At 41.4% G+C, this 18,551-nt stretch overlaps 1 protein-coding gene and 1 pseudogene across 5 annotated transcripts in view; both read right to left on the minus strand.

Annotated features, from left to right (window-relative positions):
• Window positions 1–18,551, minus strand: part of SYNE2 (spectrin repeat containing nuclear envelope protein 2) — a 320,339-nt gene that overhangs the window by 59,400 nt on the left and 242,388 nt on the right. For all 4 annotated transcript variants that reach the window (XM_079126272.1, XM_079126271.1, XM_079126269.1 and 1 more), the window contains 3 exons: window positions 14,442–14,618; window positions 11,671–11,826; window positions 5,841–5,993 (listed from right to left, as the gene is read on the minus strand). In XM_079126272.1, coding sequence (XP_078982398.1) covers window positions 5,841–5,993; window positions 11,671–11,826; window positions 14,442–14,618 — 486 coding nt within the window. The remainder of the gene's footprint in view (window positions 1–5,840; window positions 5,994–11,670; window positions 11,827–14,441; window positions 14,619–18,551) is intronic.
• On the minus strand, window positions 14,626–16,754 carry LOC306653330 (S-adenosylmethionine decarboxylase proenzyme-like; annotated as a pseudogene). Its single transcript has one exon. The product of its transcript is annotated as an S-adenosylmethionine decarboxylase proenzyme-like (transcript).

Raw genomic sequence — 18,551 nt, forward strand, 5'->3', positions numbered from 1 at the left:
AAAACAGTACTCATTTAAAAAATCTTTGACAAGACATGGTCTCTTGACAGCCCTGGAAAAGGACAATGAGAAGTAATAGAATCTGACTGCACAGTTCAGGTACACTGTATTAGTTTTCTGGCCTTGGGCAAATTATCTAACCCTATTGTTGGCTTCCTCATCCACAAAAGCACTAATAAATGAAAAAAAAATCTGTGAAAATGTTGTAAAAACTGTAAAGCATTATATATAAAAGATGTTACCTGGCACTTAAATCCGATTACTGCAAAGCAATTACAAATTGGAGAGGAGCATGTTCTATCCAAAAAATAGAAAAGAGCAAAGTAGAACAAAAAGCAAAGTTGGGCACATTTTATCCATGGGTATGCTTTGATAATGAGGAAAGGAGTTGAGCATTTTGTTGCCAATCAAAATGATTTTAGATACGATTGTGAATAAAGAACATAATAACAACATTACCCTATGTAAATTTATGATTGCACAAATGGTATGCCTTTACTCCATGTACCAACAGAGAAACAACATGTATCCCATTTGTTTACAATAAAAAAATCAACACATCAAAAGAAAAAAAAGAGAACATAATAAAAGACAACCACCAAACTAAAGACTTCTTTAAACTTCTCCAACGATACACAAATGGTCAATAAGCACTTGAAAAGATGCTCAACATCCACAGTCATCAGGGAAATGTAAATCAAGACCACAAGGAGATATCAATTCACATCTACTCTGATGGCTATGATCAAACAGTCAGGGAACAACAGGTGAGGGCGTCCTCATACATGGTGTGAATGTAAAAGGAGGTCGCCACTGTTAACAACCCATAAAAGACAAACAGAAGCTGGGCCTGGTGGTGCACACCTGTAACCCTAGCTACTTGGAAGGCTGAGGCAGGAGGATTGCAAGTTTGAAGCCAGTCTGGGCAACTCAGAAAGACCCTGTCTCAAAATAGGGGGGGAAAAAAAAGGGATAGGGATCTGGGAATGTAGCTCAGTACTTGCCTAGCACATACAAGGCCCCGCGTTCAACTCCCCAGTACCAACAACACAGTCAAATCACCACAAGACCTAATAATTGTATTTGTAGATACAGATTCAAGAGTACCAAAATCGTACGGTCACATAAAAGCCTGTGCACAAATGTACCTAGCAGCAGGTTCATAAAAGCTAGAGTGGAACTAACCCCAATATTCATCAACTGGTGAACAGATAAACTAAATGTGGTCTGTTCATATGGTGAAATATTCAGCCAAGAAAAGAAATGAATTACTGATACAAACTACAATATCAATGACCTTGAAAACATGCTAGGGGCTGGGGGTGTAGCTGAGAGATGGAGCAATTCTTGGGAGGCTGGGGCCCTGGGGCTTCTCAGCACACTCAAAGAGACAGGAAGGCAGGAAGGAAAAGCAGCAGACGAATGTGCTAACTGGAGGAAGGCGTACACGAGGCCCACACATGGTACGGTGCTATTTATATGAAATGTCCAGAATAGGTAAACAGGTAAGTTGTTGCCAGGGAGTGGGGGCAGGGAGGAATGAGAGACGGTTGGTGGACACAGGGTTTCCTTTTGAGGTAATGAAAATGTTCTGCAATCAGTAGTCATGGTTGCCTATGTGAGTGTACTAAACATACGTTAAAAAGGCAAATTTCACAGTATATGAATCATATCTCCTTTTTTAAAAAGGGTGGAAACGGGGCATGATCACTGCGTGGGCCTGAGGATGCCTTCCTGGTGGCTCAGTGCATCGCACATCCCTGCATTTGGGCTCTGTTTTCCGTGTATCAGCTACAGGGGCACAGGTCACACACAGGGACAGGGAGGCTTCAATCGGTGCTTCAAACAGGGACAGATAACTAACACACTGCTACACTAAAATGCTGGCTTTGTATTGGCAATCATGTGGGTTGAAGGTCTTAAGAAGGGTAGGATGTCTCAGAAAAATACAAAAAACAAAACAAAACCCAATCATTTAGTTAAGAAAATAAAAGAAGCCAGCTGTGGTGGTCACACCTGTAATCCCAGTGGCTCGGGAGGATGAGGCAGGAGGATTGAGAGTTCAAGCCAGCCTCAGTAATGGTGAGGCACTAAGCAACTCAGAGAGACCCAAAGTACAAAATAGGGCTGGGGATGTGGCTTAGTGGTGGAGTGTCCCTGGATTCAATCCCTGGTGTAAAAAAAAAAAAAAAAAAAAAAAAAAAAAAAAGAGGGGGGGGATCCTCACCAGGGCACTTTTCTCTCAGAAGCTGGGACCTGTGTGGGTGGCAGGGATGATTACAATAAAAAATACAGTTGTCCAAGGTATCTGTGGGATGATTCCAGGACATCCTCCCCCATCAGGAAACAAAATCTATGGATGCTCAAATCCCTTATGTAAAGGGATGGAATATTTGCATGCGACCTTTGCACACCTTCCAGTACAATTTACACTATTTCTAGATTACTTATGATACCTACCACAATGTAAATAGTTGTTTAGGGAATAATAGCAAGAAAAAGTCTGTTCATGTTCAGTAAGACACAATTTTCCCCAAAATATTTTCAGTCTGCAGTTGGTGACTGTGTGGACGCAGAGCCCAGCCTGTCCTGTGTCATCCTGAGCCCACAGGGCACAGTTCTACAAGGACGGCCAGATGCATGCCGGGCAAGGTGCTCACAACTCCCACATATACAGATGGGGCAACTTCTGGCACCCTCCCAGGTGCCCCTTTTAATACGACGACTTCATAGATAAGATATGGTGCATGTGGTTTGAGGAAAAAGAAGAAATTCATCAAGCAAAACTCAGTACGGCAGAAAGAAGAGGGAGAACAGTTTTTAGAATGTGAAAACTGGGATCAGCCAGTAGAGCAGCATTTACTGAGCACTGACAGGCATTGAACTGAGTAAGAGGAAATGAGTAGGTCTTATCATGCCCACCCTATAGATCAGGCAACAAAGGCTCAGAGAAACAGCCTTCCCAGGGATACAGACAGGGGTGCCACCAGGATCTCTTTAAGGCTGTGACCTCAGCATCCTTCCTCTTAACCCAAGTCTGTATTGACTCTGAGCAGCTTATGGATGGATGATCTCAACTTATATCCTCTCTATTTTTAAAACAATACTGAGATATAATTAATACATCACACAATTCACCTACTTAAAAAGTATAATCTCCATGACCAATTGTAGAACATTTTCTTTCCTTTGGTCCTGGGGACTGAACACAGAGGACTTTTAGCAGCAAGCAACATCCCTGCTTCTTTTCACTTTTTATTTTAAGACCGGGTCCCTCCCTTAAGTTGCTGAGGCTGGCTTCAGACTTGGAATCCTCCTACCTCAGCCTCCGGGTTCTCTGAGATTGCAGGTGTGCACCACCACGAAGAACATTTTTTGTTACTCCAAACACCAAGCTCCATGCCCACTGGCAGTCGCTCCTCATTCTTCCCAGCCAATAATCTACTCTCTGTCTCTACAGATTTGCCTGTGTTGGGTTATTTCATATAAGCGGAATCACACAATATGTGGTCTTTTGTGACCAAACTTTTTCACTTGACACAATGCTTGCAAGGCACTCAATGCTGTAGAATACATTGGTACTTCACTACTTCTTATAGCTGTGTATACCATTGTATCGATATATCACATTTTATTTATACATTCATAGGTTGATGAACAATCAGATATTTCCCCTCTTTGGCCATTATGAATTACAGTTATGAATATCGTGAACAAGTTTTTGTTTTAATTTCTTCTGAATTATCTAACTCTGGTGGAACTGCTGAGCAGATGGCAACTATACCTAACCATTTAAGGAACTATCAGACTATTTTCCAATGTAGATGCACCATTTGACGTCCCCGTGAGCTGTGCGTGAGGGTTAGTTTCTTCCCATTTTTTCTAACACTTGCTGTTGTCTTTGTTCTAGTTATCCTAGCAGATGTCAACTGGCATTTCATCGTGGTTCTGGTGTTCATTTCCTTGATGGTTAATCTCATTAAGCATGTTTTCATATATTTATTGGCCATTTGTATTATATTCTTTTTGTGGTACTGGGGACTGAACCCGGGGCTTTGTGCAATCACTCTACCACTGAGCTACATCCCCAGTCCTTTTAAAAAAAAATAATAATAATTTTGAGATAAGGCCTTGGTAAGTTGCCCAGGCTAGCAATGAACTTGTGATTCTCCTTCCCAAATTTATCTATCCTTTCTTCGGTTGCATGTGCTTCTAATGTCATATCTAGAAAACCAGTCATGAGGTTTTGCATTTCTGTATGCCCAGATACTCCAGAGGCTGAGGCAGGAGGATCGCAAATTTGGGACCACTCTGGGCAAGTTTGTGAGACCCTGTCTCAATAAAAAAAAAAAAAAAAAAGGGACAGAGGATATAGTTCAGTGGTAGAGCACCCCTAGATTCAATCCCCAATACTGGGGAAAAAGAAAAAGAAAACAGAAAAGATTTTTTTAAAAAGTCATGAAGATTGATACCTGTTCTAAAAGTTTTAGAGTGTTAGCTCTTATTATGTCCTTGATTCATTTTAAGTATGTGGTATGAATGTGGGAGTCTAACTTTTTTCTTGTGCATGTGGGTATCTAGTTGTGCCAGTGCCTTTTTGAAGGTTTTTCCCACCATTGAATCATCTTGACATCCTTGTTAAAAAATATATCAGCAGACTGTACAGTGAGGTTTAATTCTGGACTTTCAATTCTATTTTATTTATTTGTCTGTCCTTATAGCACCATTTTTTAAAAATATTGTTTTAGTTGTAGGTGGACACATACCTTTTTATTTTGTTTTTATGTGGTGCTGAGGATCGAACTCAGGGCTTCATGCATGCTAGGCAAGCGCGCTACCACTGAGCCACAAACCCAGCCCCTGATAGCGCTATTATCTGCATATTTTTCATATTACCTCATTCTATTTCCCCCTCCATATTTCCATACTGTAATCATAGTATTGTAATTATTCAAAGTATTGTATTGTTTCCTCCGCTGCCTGTGAGATCTTTGAGGGCAGAATTTATGTATTTTCTTATCTTATTCCTGGTGGCAAGCCCTGTGACTTACCCAAGGTTAAGTTTAACAGATGACTGAACAAACTCATCCCTATTTTCCTGCTGGAGTCCTGGGAAGGGAACTGGGTTGGAGGCCGCTTACAGATTTCATTCATACAGCTTTGTCCCAACTGAAAGTAAGTTTCAGTGGATGACAAATAACCCACACTGAGGACTGTGGGAGAAACATGGACACACCTGCAAGTGGTTAGGATTTGGAGATTCTCCCTCTGTTGCTGGGAAATGCAGGCAGCCATGTCTTGGAGTGGCCTGTTCTTTCTCTCTTTTGGTGTTCTCTACCCAGGGACTTTGACATGCCTTTTGTAAGATTACCAGGTATCCTGGAGACTCTCCCTTTATTTTCACTCTTTACTACTGTGCTGTGTTTCTTCCCATCTCTAGAGTTCTCCCTAAGCGGACCATGCTTCTAGCTTACAGAGGCTATATGACAAGATGAGTTTCTTCCTAGTTGCTCCTGTGTATCTGTCTGGGAAAATATGCCAGATGCTCTGTTGGGCGTGGGGGATGGAGACATTTGTGTCTGCATGAGTACATCAGACAAAACAAAGATAGTCAAGTGGATTTCCTGCCTGTCAATGATGTTGGGAGCAGTGGCTTTGCCTCAAATTATTCAGCGTATGAAATGGGATTTGAAATGTTTTTCTCCATTTCAATATTTTTCTCAGAAACGTTTCACTTTTTAGTAGAGAGCATATCTTCACAATTAAAGAACAATAACAACAACATATAAGGTATAGGAAGAGTATGTGGAGAGAAACAGCAGACTAAAAGGATCTAGCACCTGATGGATCACACTGTCCCGCTTTCGAAGCAGCTCGTCAATTCCAGATGCTGCATCTTCTAGCAATGGCGTTGCCCCACTCTCCAAAGTCAGGTAGCTTTGTCTCAACTCTTCCAGTGCTTTGGATTTAATTGCAAGTTGATTTTCTACATCCTGGAAGGGCAAGAGGAGAAGGTTTTCAATGAACAATATATAAGAGAATAAGTTATAAGAGGAGATTAATCTTATCAAGTAAAAAAAAAATGCCAGGAGTATAGATTACACAGCATTGCAGCAAAGATGTTTTAAGCACAATACGCTCAATTCAATTTTATATTCCCAGGTTCTTTACGAGGGAGAGTCTAGGCAACAAGTCCTTATCATCATGGAAAGAACCCAGGTGAGCAGGTCCTCATTGCACATCTGCCCTGTGCTGGCTTTTTGGCCCCTGGCCAAGTCATCAGTCCCCCTAGTCTATTTTCTCATCTGGAAAAGAGTGATGCACCATGCTATGCACAGCTGAGAGAGCAGGTAACACCCCAAGCAGGAAGGTGCTTTCCAACACCAAGTATCATATAAGTGAAGGTGACAGAATTTACTGGTAGTTCAGTCAGTAATAGTTTTAATATCTACTTGTGCCTCTTAGTCTATTAATTCACTCATAAAAGGTACCCCTGACCTTGCCAACTGTTTCACTTCTTTGTGTGTGTGTGTGTGTGTGTGTGTGTGTGTGCACGCACGCGTGCACCTGTGCACGGGCACACACCCTGGGGACTGAACCAGGAGTCTTGTGCAGGCTAAGCACATACTCTACCACTAGGCAACACCCAGCCGCTCGGTCCACTCTTCACAAACATAATTCCAGAAACTGACAGTTAGCCCTCTACTGCAAAGGAGGCCGTGGAGCCAACAGTCTGAAAATAGCTGAAGCAGGCCAGCAGCGAGCCTGCCACTCTTCCCAGAGGAAGGTTGGATGGAGGTCTCATGCACCCCTCTCAGGACTGGGATTAAAGCCCAATTTGGAAAAAGTTTAAACTTTCTATTTATTATTATTAGAGAATTACAAACTTTTTCTAGAACATCTGGAAAATACAAAAGTTTTTTGGCATTCATAGGTCTTATTCTGAGTTCCTTCAAAAATCTCCAAATGTGCAAATTTGGGATGCACGCGGGCTCACTTTGCATTTAGCGTTGTCCTGGATTTCCACCCAGGGATGTGTGGTTTTGAATGCATGGCCTCCCTTTAGTGACGCTTCAAGTTTCTTCTCTTGAAGCCTGTTTTTAGCAAGAAATACAGCTTAATCAAATTTTAATCCTTCAAAAGAATCACTGGGTGGGTCCATAAGGAAAAAGGAACCTGAGCTTCTGGCAGGCAATGGATGCTGGGCAGGCGGCCATGTTTGTACCCTGGTGAGGGATTAGTGCCTTGGACTAGCCTTACAGTGTGGTACAAAATACAGCCCCCGCAAAGCTGCCACCTGCCAGGAGCCTTAGCTTACTCTTGAAACACTGAACTCACAAACTCTTTTTCAGTATCAGCGACTGAACCCAGGGGCATTCAACCACAGAGCCATATCCCCAGGTCATTTTTTATTTTGAGACAGAGTCTTGTTAAGTTGCTTAGGGCCTCTGGAAGGGCTGAGGCTAGCTTTGAACTTGCAATCCTCCGGCCTCAGTCTCTGTGCTGCCTTTTTTTTTTTTTAATCCCACACTTTAGATCAGTAAATGTCAGGAGTCTCGTGTCCTGAAAAGTAGAAAAAAGAAGAAGAAAAACCTGTTCTATAAGAAACTGATTACCATGGTTGGGAGTGGGACTGGATGATGAGAAGCCAGAGTGAGAGGAAAGTTCCACTGTGTGACCCTCTTCCCTTCTTCACTTAGAGCCCCCTGGATGGATACACGACACATACTAGAACAGCTCACTGTGACGACAACTCTTCTACCAGTGCAGCACCGCGCGACTGCCACCGCGCGACTGCCACCGCGTGGCGTCCTCTCAGGCATTCTGCTTAGGGACTGGTTGTGAGAGCACCCAGCAACCCATGCGGCTCTTCTGAGACAGCCTTTGCCAGCGAGGCTCACTGAGCCAGGACCTCTATCTTTGGCAGCCTCACCTATCACCGAGCATCCTTCATCACCAACGCGGACCTAACTTCTTTCTTAGCAAAGTTACAGCTCAAAAGACGTTTAAAATACCAACTTGCTCTCCTCCTTAAAAGCTCAACTAGAAAGGTTTTGTAAAAACATTTACATTTGCTACTAAGTTGTTGTATTTCCTCCATAAGTTGATGAAAAGCAGCACAACTTAGTAGAGTTAGAGGGGAAAAACAGACACACAAAAAATACCAGAAGGTCGTATAAACAATAACCGTGGCAACAATGGCACGTAAACACACAAACACGACCATTCTTGTTTATTTTTCTCCTGTGAATAATCTGGATTTAGCCCAGTGGTTCTGTGGTCTGACCTTGCAACACAGAGGCCTACCAGACCTTTCAAGTTTGCCAGCTCCCCTTTCACTGGTAAATAAATCCATTTTACTTTTTAAGTCCTAATCTGCTACGCACAAAATAGGGTGGCATAAAAAAATCCTCTGCTAATTATGAAGATTCACTAGAATTTACAAGTCCAGTCATGCTTGCATCTGTTCTTGGAGAATTGGTGTTCATTTTATTAAATGTCTAAATTCCTTTGAAATGACCACAAATAAACTTCCGTGAGCTGTGGGTACTTATGGTACAGCAGTATCAAACTTGAGGGACTAATAATTTTATCTCAGACTAGTCAACTATACAGTTTTCCTTGCTAATATAATATGCCAAACCTATGGCCGCTTCCTATTCATCTAGAACTTTTAGAAGCCCTTCAGAATGTTTCAAGTCAACACTGTCTTTTTTTAAAAAATATTTTTATTAGTTGTGGATGAACCTTTATTTATTTCTATGCGGGGCTGAGAATCAAACCCAGTGCCTCACACATGTCAGGCAAGTGCTCCACCACTGAGCCACAACCCCAGCCCACTAACTGTCCTAACGCTTCATAAAATACCATTCTAAGTTTTGTGGAGTAAAGCCACTTCAGCAACAAGCTTCCTGAACTAAAGATTCTACTGTGGGATCAGTCATGAAATCATCATCATTTTATTTCCTATAATCAATGAGTAGTGAAGAAAAGTGAAAATGACATTTGCACAAAGCACACTTTTAGGTCTACTAATACAAGTGCTCCAGTAACTCCTAAGCACCTATGAGTTTCCCAGACAGCGACAGACTTAATATGCATGCTGATGAGCAAGTCTGCCCTGAGAAACCCCAGGCTAGTGGAGGACGGACAAGCAGACAGGAGTTCAGTACAGCCTCAGACACGGTGCTGCAGCGGGCTGGGAAGCGAATATTAATGTATTTTCACCTCTGCCTTATTTTACAGCCGTTTATAAAGATGCACCTAAAAAAGCAAGGTAAAAAATTAAAACGGGAAAACACAAGCTAATGGAAAGGGTGGGGGCTCGTGGGATGGTAAATAATTGGTGGGTACAAGGTGAGGTCAGGGTGTTTGGGCTGAATTCTGACAAAGAAGAGAGCTTGTGCTGGGATGGTGGCTGAGGCCAGAGCTGCCCACAGTTCAATGCCATATTCAGGTGGGGACTGACAAGGGATGACGCCACCAGGCACACATGCAAATTACACGTAAGGGAGACCATTTCCGGTGCAACCAAATACAACCAGATATGCACACTCCAGGTGGCCGGCGTGCACTTGAATTAGGAAACCCTCACTTCAGAGGGGGCCACCACAGTGTTTCTGAGTTCCACATCTCAATCAACATGAGTCATTTTGCCAACAAGCACGGTGAACATTAGAAATGCTTTTTATTGGTAAAATTAATGGTTTATTAAATAGCATGATAATATTATAAATGGGTTCTCATTGGTTACAATTATATATGCCAAGGTAGGTGCACTGCCTAATCTACCGTGGACACAATTCTCACCCTTACTGGAACAGAACATAACAACTGCATGTAGCCTGTTCCCTTGGCCCTGAGTGACAATCCCTGTGTGGTTCTGTACCCAGCCTAACCTCCAAGGTCCTGGTTGCTGATGCTGACCATACAGATATCAGGTTCTTGCTTCGGGAATGCTGACATGTCACTTTGAGCAAGCTTGGGTGCCATAGGGCAGAGAGAGGTGGACTTCCTGGAATGCGCAGTTACATGAACTGCCTTCATGTCTTGCCAATAAATATTATTACAAATGGTGGAATTTAGCCGGGGCAGAGGATCAGACCCATGGGCTCATGCAGGTTAGCCAGTGTTCTACTACTGAGTCGCCCCCCACACCCCTGCGGTTTACTTAATTACAACCTGGTGGTGAGGTTGGGGACAGAAGAGCTAAACTTAACACAAACTTGTTCAGTGGTGAGTGTTATCAAAACAAAACAAGAAGACTAAGGATTGTGGAAGGCTTGCTTACTGTTAGGTCTATCAGGTGAGGAGGGAAGGTCAGAGAGTGGCCAGAACGCCACCTGAAAACATTTGAACTTCATTCTATGGGCAACAATGGAGCCAAAGAAGGACTTTTCAGTGGGGCATTGCTGTAGCCTTTTGCATCTCAGAAGTATGGCTCCCCCTTGATGTGAAGAGTGAGTTAGAGAGAAGCAGAAGAGACTGCTCCTGCAGGATTGGCCTGTGATGACAGGGCTCAGACCAGACCAATCTGGATGGAGGTGGACTGACCAGATACTAGAGGTAATCTGGGAGGACCTAATGAGTTACCAGAGAGACAGGCAAGGACGAGAGCTGCTGCTGGGCTTCTGGAAAGGATGACCAGCAGCAAGCTGAGGAACATAAGCTTCCCATAAGGAAAGGTGTGGAATCCAAGGCGGCTACAGAAGGCTAATGTGGAGAGGCAGGGTAGGGTCACGAACAGGACTAAGATAACTTGGAAAGACCTTCTAGGGTGTCCCCTGCCCTCATTTTGCATTCAGTCCCATCCTGTAACCTTCTCAGAATGGGGTCTGACCCAACTTTCCGGCTGTGCTTTTACAGAGTAGGTGCAGAAGCAGCAGAGGGTGTGCTATCCATAGCCATGGCAACAGCGGAATAGGGAGTGCCCCAACAGGGTGGTGCTCAAGGAGACAGTCCCCACTGGGGAGAGGGCCCCTCAAGGGCTACGTGACCTGGCAGACAGACAAAACCCTCACACCCAAATGTGACTCAGACACTGGTTCCAAGGACAAGTAGTCCTTTTAAGACCCAAGGCACAATAGGTAGAAGAAAATTTTCTTCTGATGAAACACAGAATAAAATACTAAGAATAATGGAAAAGTCAGAGTAATTCTGCCAATATTGGAGAAAATAAAAACCACAAAAATTGAAAAAAGGCACGTAAATCAAAATTCCCTGTCAATATATCACACTCCACCCCCACTTAGGAGTAATATTCAAACCTCTTAAAAGCAGTAAGAACCATGGAAGTACCTTCTGATGATTTTTAAAAAAATGGTACTTTGCTATTATGTAAAACTCACAAATAATGATCTAATTTATGTAAGAAAGTAAGTCATGCCATACACACAATGGCAGTCCCATACAGCCCGGCGTGTGGGAGGCTAACCCATCTGGGTTTGCATAAGTGCGCTGTGTTACTAAGCACGCGCTGTGTTACTAAGCACACGCTGCACAGAAGAATCTGCTCACATGCCTCTCTCAGAAAGCACGCCTGTCACTAAGCAACGCACAACTGTAAACACGGGAGCTGTAGCAATCTCCAGAAAGGACAGCACAGTCTTTTGGGGGCAAGCTCGAGAAGCCCAACCCTGCCAAGAGGGAGGACGCTCTGCACCTCCTTACCTGACAGTCCAGGAGCACCTTCTCGATGGAGATCACGCTTTCCGGTTTTTGTAAAGTTTTCAGTTTCTCTTCTTGTGCTTCCAACCAGTTTTTCAAAATCTGCATTTTGTTTTCATTCTCAGTGATACTTTCCAAAAATTGTTCTAAATGTTGTATCTATAAATGATAAAGTTATTATAAAAGAATCTTATTTTTAACCCCATGCTTAAAGTTGATAGGGTATTTTAAGAGGACATTTTTTCTTCTTCTCAAATTTCTATTAATTCACATAATAAGATGTATGAATAATTTTTGAATAAATATTCAAAAGTCAGGAAATTGGATTAAATTCCTCTTTTAAAAAAATTTCATATTTTAAGTGAAAGCTAATCTGTGGAGACAACTGGCTGTTTCAGAGTTTCCAAACAACTACACAAAATAAAATCATGTTGCTAACATTCAAAATTTTTGTTTGCATTTTCTTATTATATAAATTGCTTACTGTAATTTTCTTTCTCTGGAGTCTGAGTTGCTTAAAAATTTCTACCTATATCAACAATATCACAATTCGACACTGTGATAAAAAAATCAGTTTTTATTTTATTTAAGAGTTTTTATTGGTGCATTAAAATTATATATAACAGTGGGTTTTGTTGTTACATATTCATATGTGCACATGATGGAACAATGTTATTTGGTACCCAGTACCTCCTCTTTCAATAATAATCTTCTTTTTATTTTGTTTTGCAGTCCTGGGGATTGAACCTAAGGGGACTTTACCACTGAGCTACATCCCCAGCCCTTTTTATTTATTATTTTGAGACAGGGTCTCATTAAGTTGCTGGCTTCAAATTTGTGATCCTCTTGCCTCAGCAAGAGGGAGTACAGGCATATGCCAATGTGTCTGGCAATAATCAGTTTTAAATTTTGTGATTCTTCTCGTTTGCAATATTCAAAATTTTTAATTTTGTTGTTGTTGGTGGCACTAGGGATTGAACCTTTGGAGGCTCTACCACTGAGCTATACTCCCAGCACTTTTTATTTTTATTTTAAAATAGGGTCTCACTAAATTGCTGAGGCTGGCCTCAAATTTGCGATTCTCCTGCCTCAGCCTCCCAATATGCTGGGAGTACAGGTGTGTGCTGCTGCACACAGCTTAATACTCACATTTTTTATTAGTTTTTTTATTAGGCTTTAATCACAGTACATAAGAAGTTTCGTACTGCTTTTTCTATATGTTGCTAAGTCCATATTGTGTGATGACATATGCTAATATTAGTTTTAAAAGGCTGCTCAGTATTTTATCAAATGAACTTAGTATCATTTGATTAATTATTCCCCTAGAGTTTGAAATTAAGGCATTTTGCATTTCTGCAAATATAAATGTTTAACACTTAGTGTGCACCTTTTCTTTTTTTGAAGAACTATCTACTTTAAATAAATAGATAAGAGCTGTATTGCTGGGTTAAGAGAAAAGATGGTTTTTATAGTTCTTTAAATTTCCCAAGGCTCTCCAAAAGAGTAATGAAGTCATTCAAGTATCAGCAATTTATGAATGTTCACTTGGGCTTTTATTTTGTTTTATTAAGATTTTCTAAGACAGGCACAGTGGCACACATCTATAGTTCCAGGTACTCAGGAAGCTGAGGCAGGAGGATTGCAGGTTTGAGGCCAGCCTTAGCAAATTAGCAAGACTCTGACTCAAACTAAAAAACAGAAGGGCAGGGGATGCACTTCAGTGTTACATGGCCCCTGAGCTCAATCCCCAGCACCAAAACAAAAAACAAAACAAATTTTCTAATTTAATAAGTGTATGTTACATAAGTTTTATTTTGAATATCTGATAATCAAAGTTGATATATTTCTGTTTATCTGCTAACCATCCTGTTTTGTGAACTGTATGCTCATGTTCTCTGTCCATTCTTGTACTTGAATCTTAATTGCATAAAAATCAATTTGTATTCATTCTCTATAAAGAAAAGAGATTAATCGTTTGTCACTACAAACATATGTACATATATTTATAGATATTATTTATGTATATATACATATTAAATATTTTTCAGGAATAAATTTTCTTCATCCTTTCAAGAATCATGGAGTACAGCTGGGGTTGCAGCTCAGCGGCAGAGCACTTGCTCTGGGTTCAATTCTCAGCACCACATATAAATAAATGAATAAAATAAAGGTACTATGTCCATTATGACTAAATATATTAAAAAAAGAAGAAAAAAAAAGAATCATGGAGTAAAAAAATCTATCCAAAGCCAGAGGCATATTTTTCCTGTTCATAATCTTTTCAAGGCTGAAATAGCTTTGTCCCTTTTGAACATCTGTTTTCATAGAAAATGTCAAATTCTCTGACCTTTTAGTAGCCTGACATAATATTGACACCTTTTTTAAATAAAAATTCTCCTCTTCACTGCCTAACTCAATTTCCCACTGAGAAACTGCAACAGCAACATAAGAATTATTTTCATATTCTGTTAAATGAACCCATAGAGGATGCTAAGACATAAGATTTATAAAGGGTCTATGATTATTAGGTTCAACTGTAAACCAACTATCCCGGTCCTTTTTATTATTTTGAGACAGCATCTCACTAAGTTGCTTAGGACCTCACTAAATTACTGAGATTGGCTTTGAATTTGAGATCCTCCTGCCTCAGCCTCCTGAGTCGCTGGGGTCACAGGATATGCCACCGTGCCTGGCCTGAATGTCTTTTTAAATTTTTTGGAACATGGTGTTTTACAAAGGACAAAACATCATCCGACTGTGACCCTGGGGTGCACCTTTCTATTCAGGGTTCCATGCACTCGGTGCCACTGGCGGTTCATCTCCCCCAGGTGCTCTGCAAACTCCGTCCGTTCATAGCGCTTGCTTTCTACATCACAGGTGCTTAACTGAAGTAAGGACTGGTTCACAAAGTCAACGATCCACTGTTTATAGTCCATTTCCATTCTGAACTCCTAAAACACACAAACAAGTGAAATTAAACCCTCAAAGCCTGAATGGAACGCCATTCGATGAACTGGTTTCCCCTTGGCTGTACTCTAGGGGGCACCAAGCTCCCATCCATTAATTCAGGACGCCATTGTCAGGAGTTACCTTCTACCCTCCCCAAGTCCCATCAGGAGGCTGATCTGAGTGGGGATTCTTCTTGGGGATGACACATCCCTGGGAACAGAGAGACTCCCTGCTTTCAAACTGTGACTGGAAAGTCCAAGGAAGCACTGTATAAGGTAGCTGCTGTCCTCAGAATGTGTGTCTGGTCCCTGGATTCTTGTAAAAGAATACCTTAGAGCTATACTGGATTCTGGGTTACCCTGAAGGCTCATGGAGACAATAGGATGGAAAACAGAAGTTAAAGCTTTCCCAGAAAACCAGAACACCTTTAAGGAACTTTTGTCAATTTAAGCTGCTTCTCTGTTCCTGGGTGACAGTCTCTGCCTCCCAGGGTGGTTTGGATGACTTCGTATTCTATAGTGGTCCTAAACCCACCTAAGGGCCAACAAGGATCCGGTCAAGTCTGCCATTTGTTGGGTTTTACCCAGGGAAGTTCTAGCATATCCTGTGGAGAGAATCCAGGGGGTAATCACATGGTATGGGCTAGCCCTTTTATAGACTCTACTACCCACTGAAATTTAGGAAGTGATGATATAAAAACATATTCTGTGGATATACTTGGTGATCATGCCATTCATCTTCTGCCTATCAGAAACTTGCAAGGTCTTTGAAAGTAATGGCCAGCCTTGTCATTCATCTCTGCATTCCTAGTGATTAGCACACGTTGCCTGGCACAAAATAATGTACCGTCTTTTTTGTGGGTGTGAGAGAAAAATTTAATGGCTGTTGCAAAAAACATCTGTATGAAGTAGAAACTGGTTTCAATAACATTAGTGGAGATTATGTTCTAGAATGTAGTGGAGGTAACTGGATGTAAAATTGTGGCAACAATTTAACAGAACAGTCCCAGACGGTTAGGCTGAGGCCAAAAGCCTTGTCTGTGGGGAATTTGGGAAGATACCTGCAGAAATGGTAGCCTGTAGATAAAGCAAACTGAATTGTCCGGACAAATGTTGTGAAGTTTCATGTAGTACATGGTTTTTTCTACATGCACTTCAATTTCACAGCAAGAATGGCCCGAACACCTGAACACAGAGGAGGGTATTCATGCAAGATGTCTCCCTCCTGATACAATAAAGCACACACTTCAAAATGATGACACAATCATTTTATCATCATATCTAGGGCCTTCTGCAATTACAAGGTGATGGTTATGGACAGCGTGGCTTTGGTATGGACATCCAGAAAGTAGTCACCACCTTCTATGGGTGTTCTCTTTTTGCGTTTTTTTTTTTTTTCATTTTTCTTAATTCTACTGTTGTTGCTGCTGCTTAGCAAAACTGGTAAAAACAAAACTGTAATCACTGAACATAGCACTCTGGCAATCAAGACTTTAAAACCTTCAATCTTCTGAGGTGAAGAAAGCACAGTGAGAAATTTATAACTCTGATTAACAAACAAGGCAGTCATAATTTTTCCTGGCTTGAAGACTTCCACAATTTTCCTGATAGGTCATCGTTAGAGGGCTGACTTAAGTTTGTTTCAAAGCTAACGTAAGAAACTTCTGGTTCTGGAGTGATGTGAATTGTCCAATAAGTTCCATCCGATTTCATTCCATCCACTGAATACCCACAAGGATGGAACAGTGTGGCAGCAATGACAGAACCTGGTGTCAATCAGGTCACAAATTCTACTCTCCTGAGTGACATTCTTTGCACTAACACCATCTTTCATGTAGAACTGGTCCATAACCAATGTGTCAAGCTCATTCATCAAAATTTCTAGCTGGTTTATTACCCAACTCTGGGAAATCCAGAGTATACAAGAATCAAATAACCAGAGTTCATACCATCCCATACAATATGTGGCTCCAGTTGGGAAAATTGTGTAAAGAACTCTATTTCTTCCCGGAAATTCTGGTGTGGGTATCTTTGGTGAGATGGCTTCATGAAGGGGCTGGGAATATAGCTCAGTTGGTAGGGTGCTTGCCTGGCAAGCACAAGGCCCTGGGTTCAATCCCCAGCACCACAAAAACAAAAGAAAGAGAAGGCTTCATGAAATTCTTACAAGAATAAAAGAAGTTTTGAATTGAGTCAAACCCACTGTAATTCCTAGCAAGCTTTAAGAGGGGAACCAGTGCTTTCAAAAAGCATGGAAACCATGTCTTCAAATGAAACATCTCTTGGAGACAAACATGCTACTCTCACTGAGTTCATGAGCTTCCTGCTTGCCAGTTTTAAATCACATTTATGGCTGAACACTGCACATCTTCAAAAGTACATCACACTCAGATCTTGGGGAAGTGTCAAGATCTCAAGACCCTTGGCTTGTATCGGGTTGCTACCAGGAGCACCAAACCTCCAACAGCTTCTTGGTCCCTTGGAAAAAAATGTGTGGAGATGGCAAACAACCAACCACAGAAAATCAACTAAATTAAAATCTCTTCTCCTGCTGCCGTGGATTGTTCCCACTGTTACTTAAGTTCAGGTTCCTTTTTTTTTGCTATAACGTTATATTAAATTTTTTAAAAAACTGATTAATAAAAATTTCTCAGGGGGCTGGGGAGATAGCTCAGCTGGTAGAGTGCTTGCCTTGCAAGCACAAGGCCCTGAGTTCAATCCCCAGTACCGTAAAAAAAGAAAAAAAAAAAATTTCTGAGCTTATGTGTGTGTATGTGTGAGAGAGCCAAAGTTGAATGAAAGTCTGTTAGAAATAGAGGCAGATAGCGTTCAGGCTCTTGTAATCTGCTGCTTTCCTGTTGAAGAGAGCAGAGTGAGCGCTAGCTAATATCACTGGCCATACTGTGTAAACCTCATGTGCCTTCTTTAAATGTTAATTAAATCTGGGTGAAAGAAGTATCCCAGAGAGGGCCACATTCATATCTGTTTGCAGAAGGATATCAACTTTTCCTTCCTCATTCTCTTGCTGACAGAATATTCATAAACACCTCTGGAGTACAGCTGTTGGGCTAGGTGTGCTACTTTTTTTATTCCATTCTTTTTTAAAAAAATTTTAAATTTGTTCTAATTAGTTATACATGACAGTAGAGTGCGTATATGCATTTTGATAAATCATACATAAATGGAGTATAATTTTTTATTTTTCTGATTGTACATACTGTAGGATCACATTGGTCATGCAGTCATATACATAAATGAGGTAATAATGTCTGTTTCACTCCACTATCCTTTCTGTTGGATAAAGAAAATGTGATACATATATCCAATGGAATATTACTCAGCTTTAAAGAGAATGAAATTATGGCATTTGCTGGTAAATAGATGGAGTTGGAGAATATCATGCTAAGCGAAATAAGCCAAACCCAAAAACCAAAGGCTGAATGTTTTCTCTCACATGCAGATGCTAGTTCACAATATGGGGGTGGTTGGTGCTAGGGAAGAACAGAGTTACTTTAGATTAGGTGTGTTATTTTCGGGAGGTGAAGGATAGCTTCTGCTCTCAAGAAGCTCAGTCAATGTGGGGAGGCAGGTGAATACATAAATGATGAACATGTGATAAAAACTAGAGAGCATTACGGAGAGCATCATGAATTCAGCACTGTCCCCTAATCCGGCAGGGAGAGCCAGTGTGGTTTGCCCATGAGGAGAACCTTGAGCTGGCTCTTGCAGGATGACTTACAGAACAGCAAAGAGTGGCAGTGGCAATCCAGGACAGAGGTACAGCATGTTGACTGAGGAGGTAAAGGAGGACCTGAGTCCATAAAAAACTTGAATGGTCCTACTGTGATCAGAGCTGTAAAGGAATGAAGGTGAAAGAAAAGCAAGCGGACTTCCTCATCATTCTAGAATCATTTACCGCCCCATTCTCTACTCCCC

Source organism: Sciurus vulgaris (genome assembly GCF_902686455.1).
Source record: "Sciurus vulgaris genome assembly, chromosome: 2".
Lineage (NCBI taxonomy): Eukaryota > Metazoa > Chordata > Mammalia > Rodentia > Sciuridae > Sciurus > Sciurus vulgaris.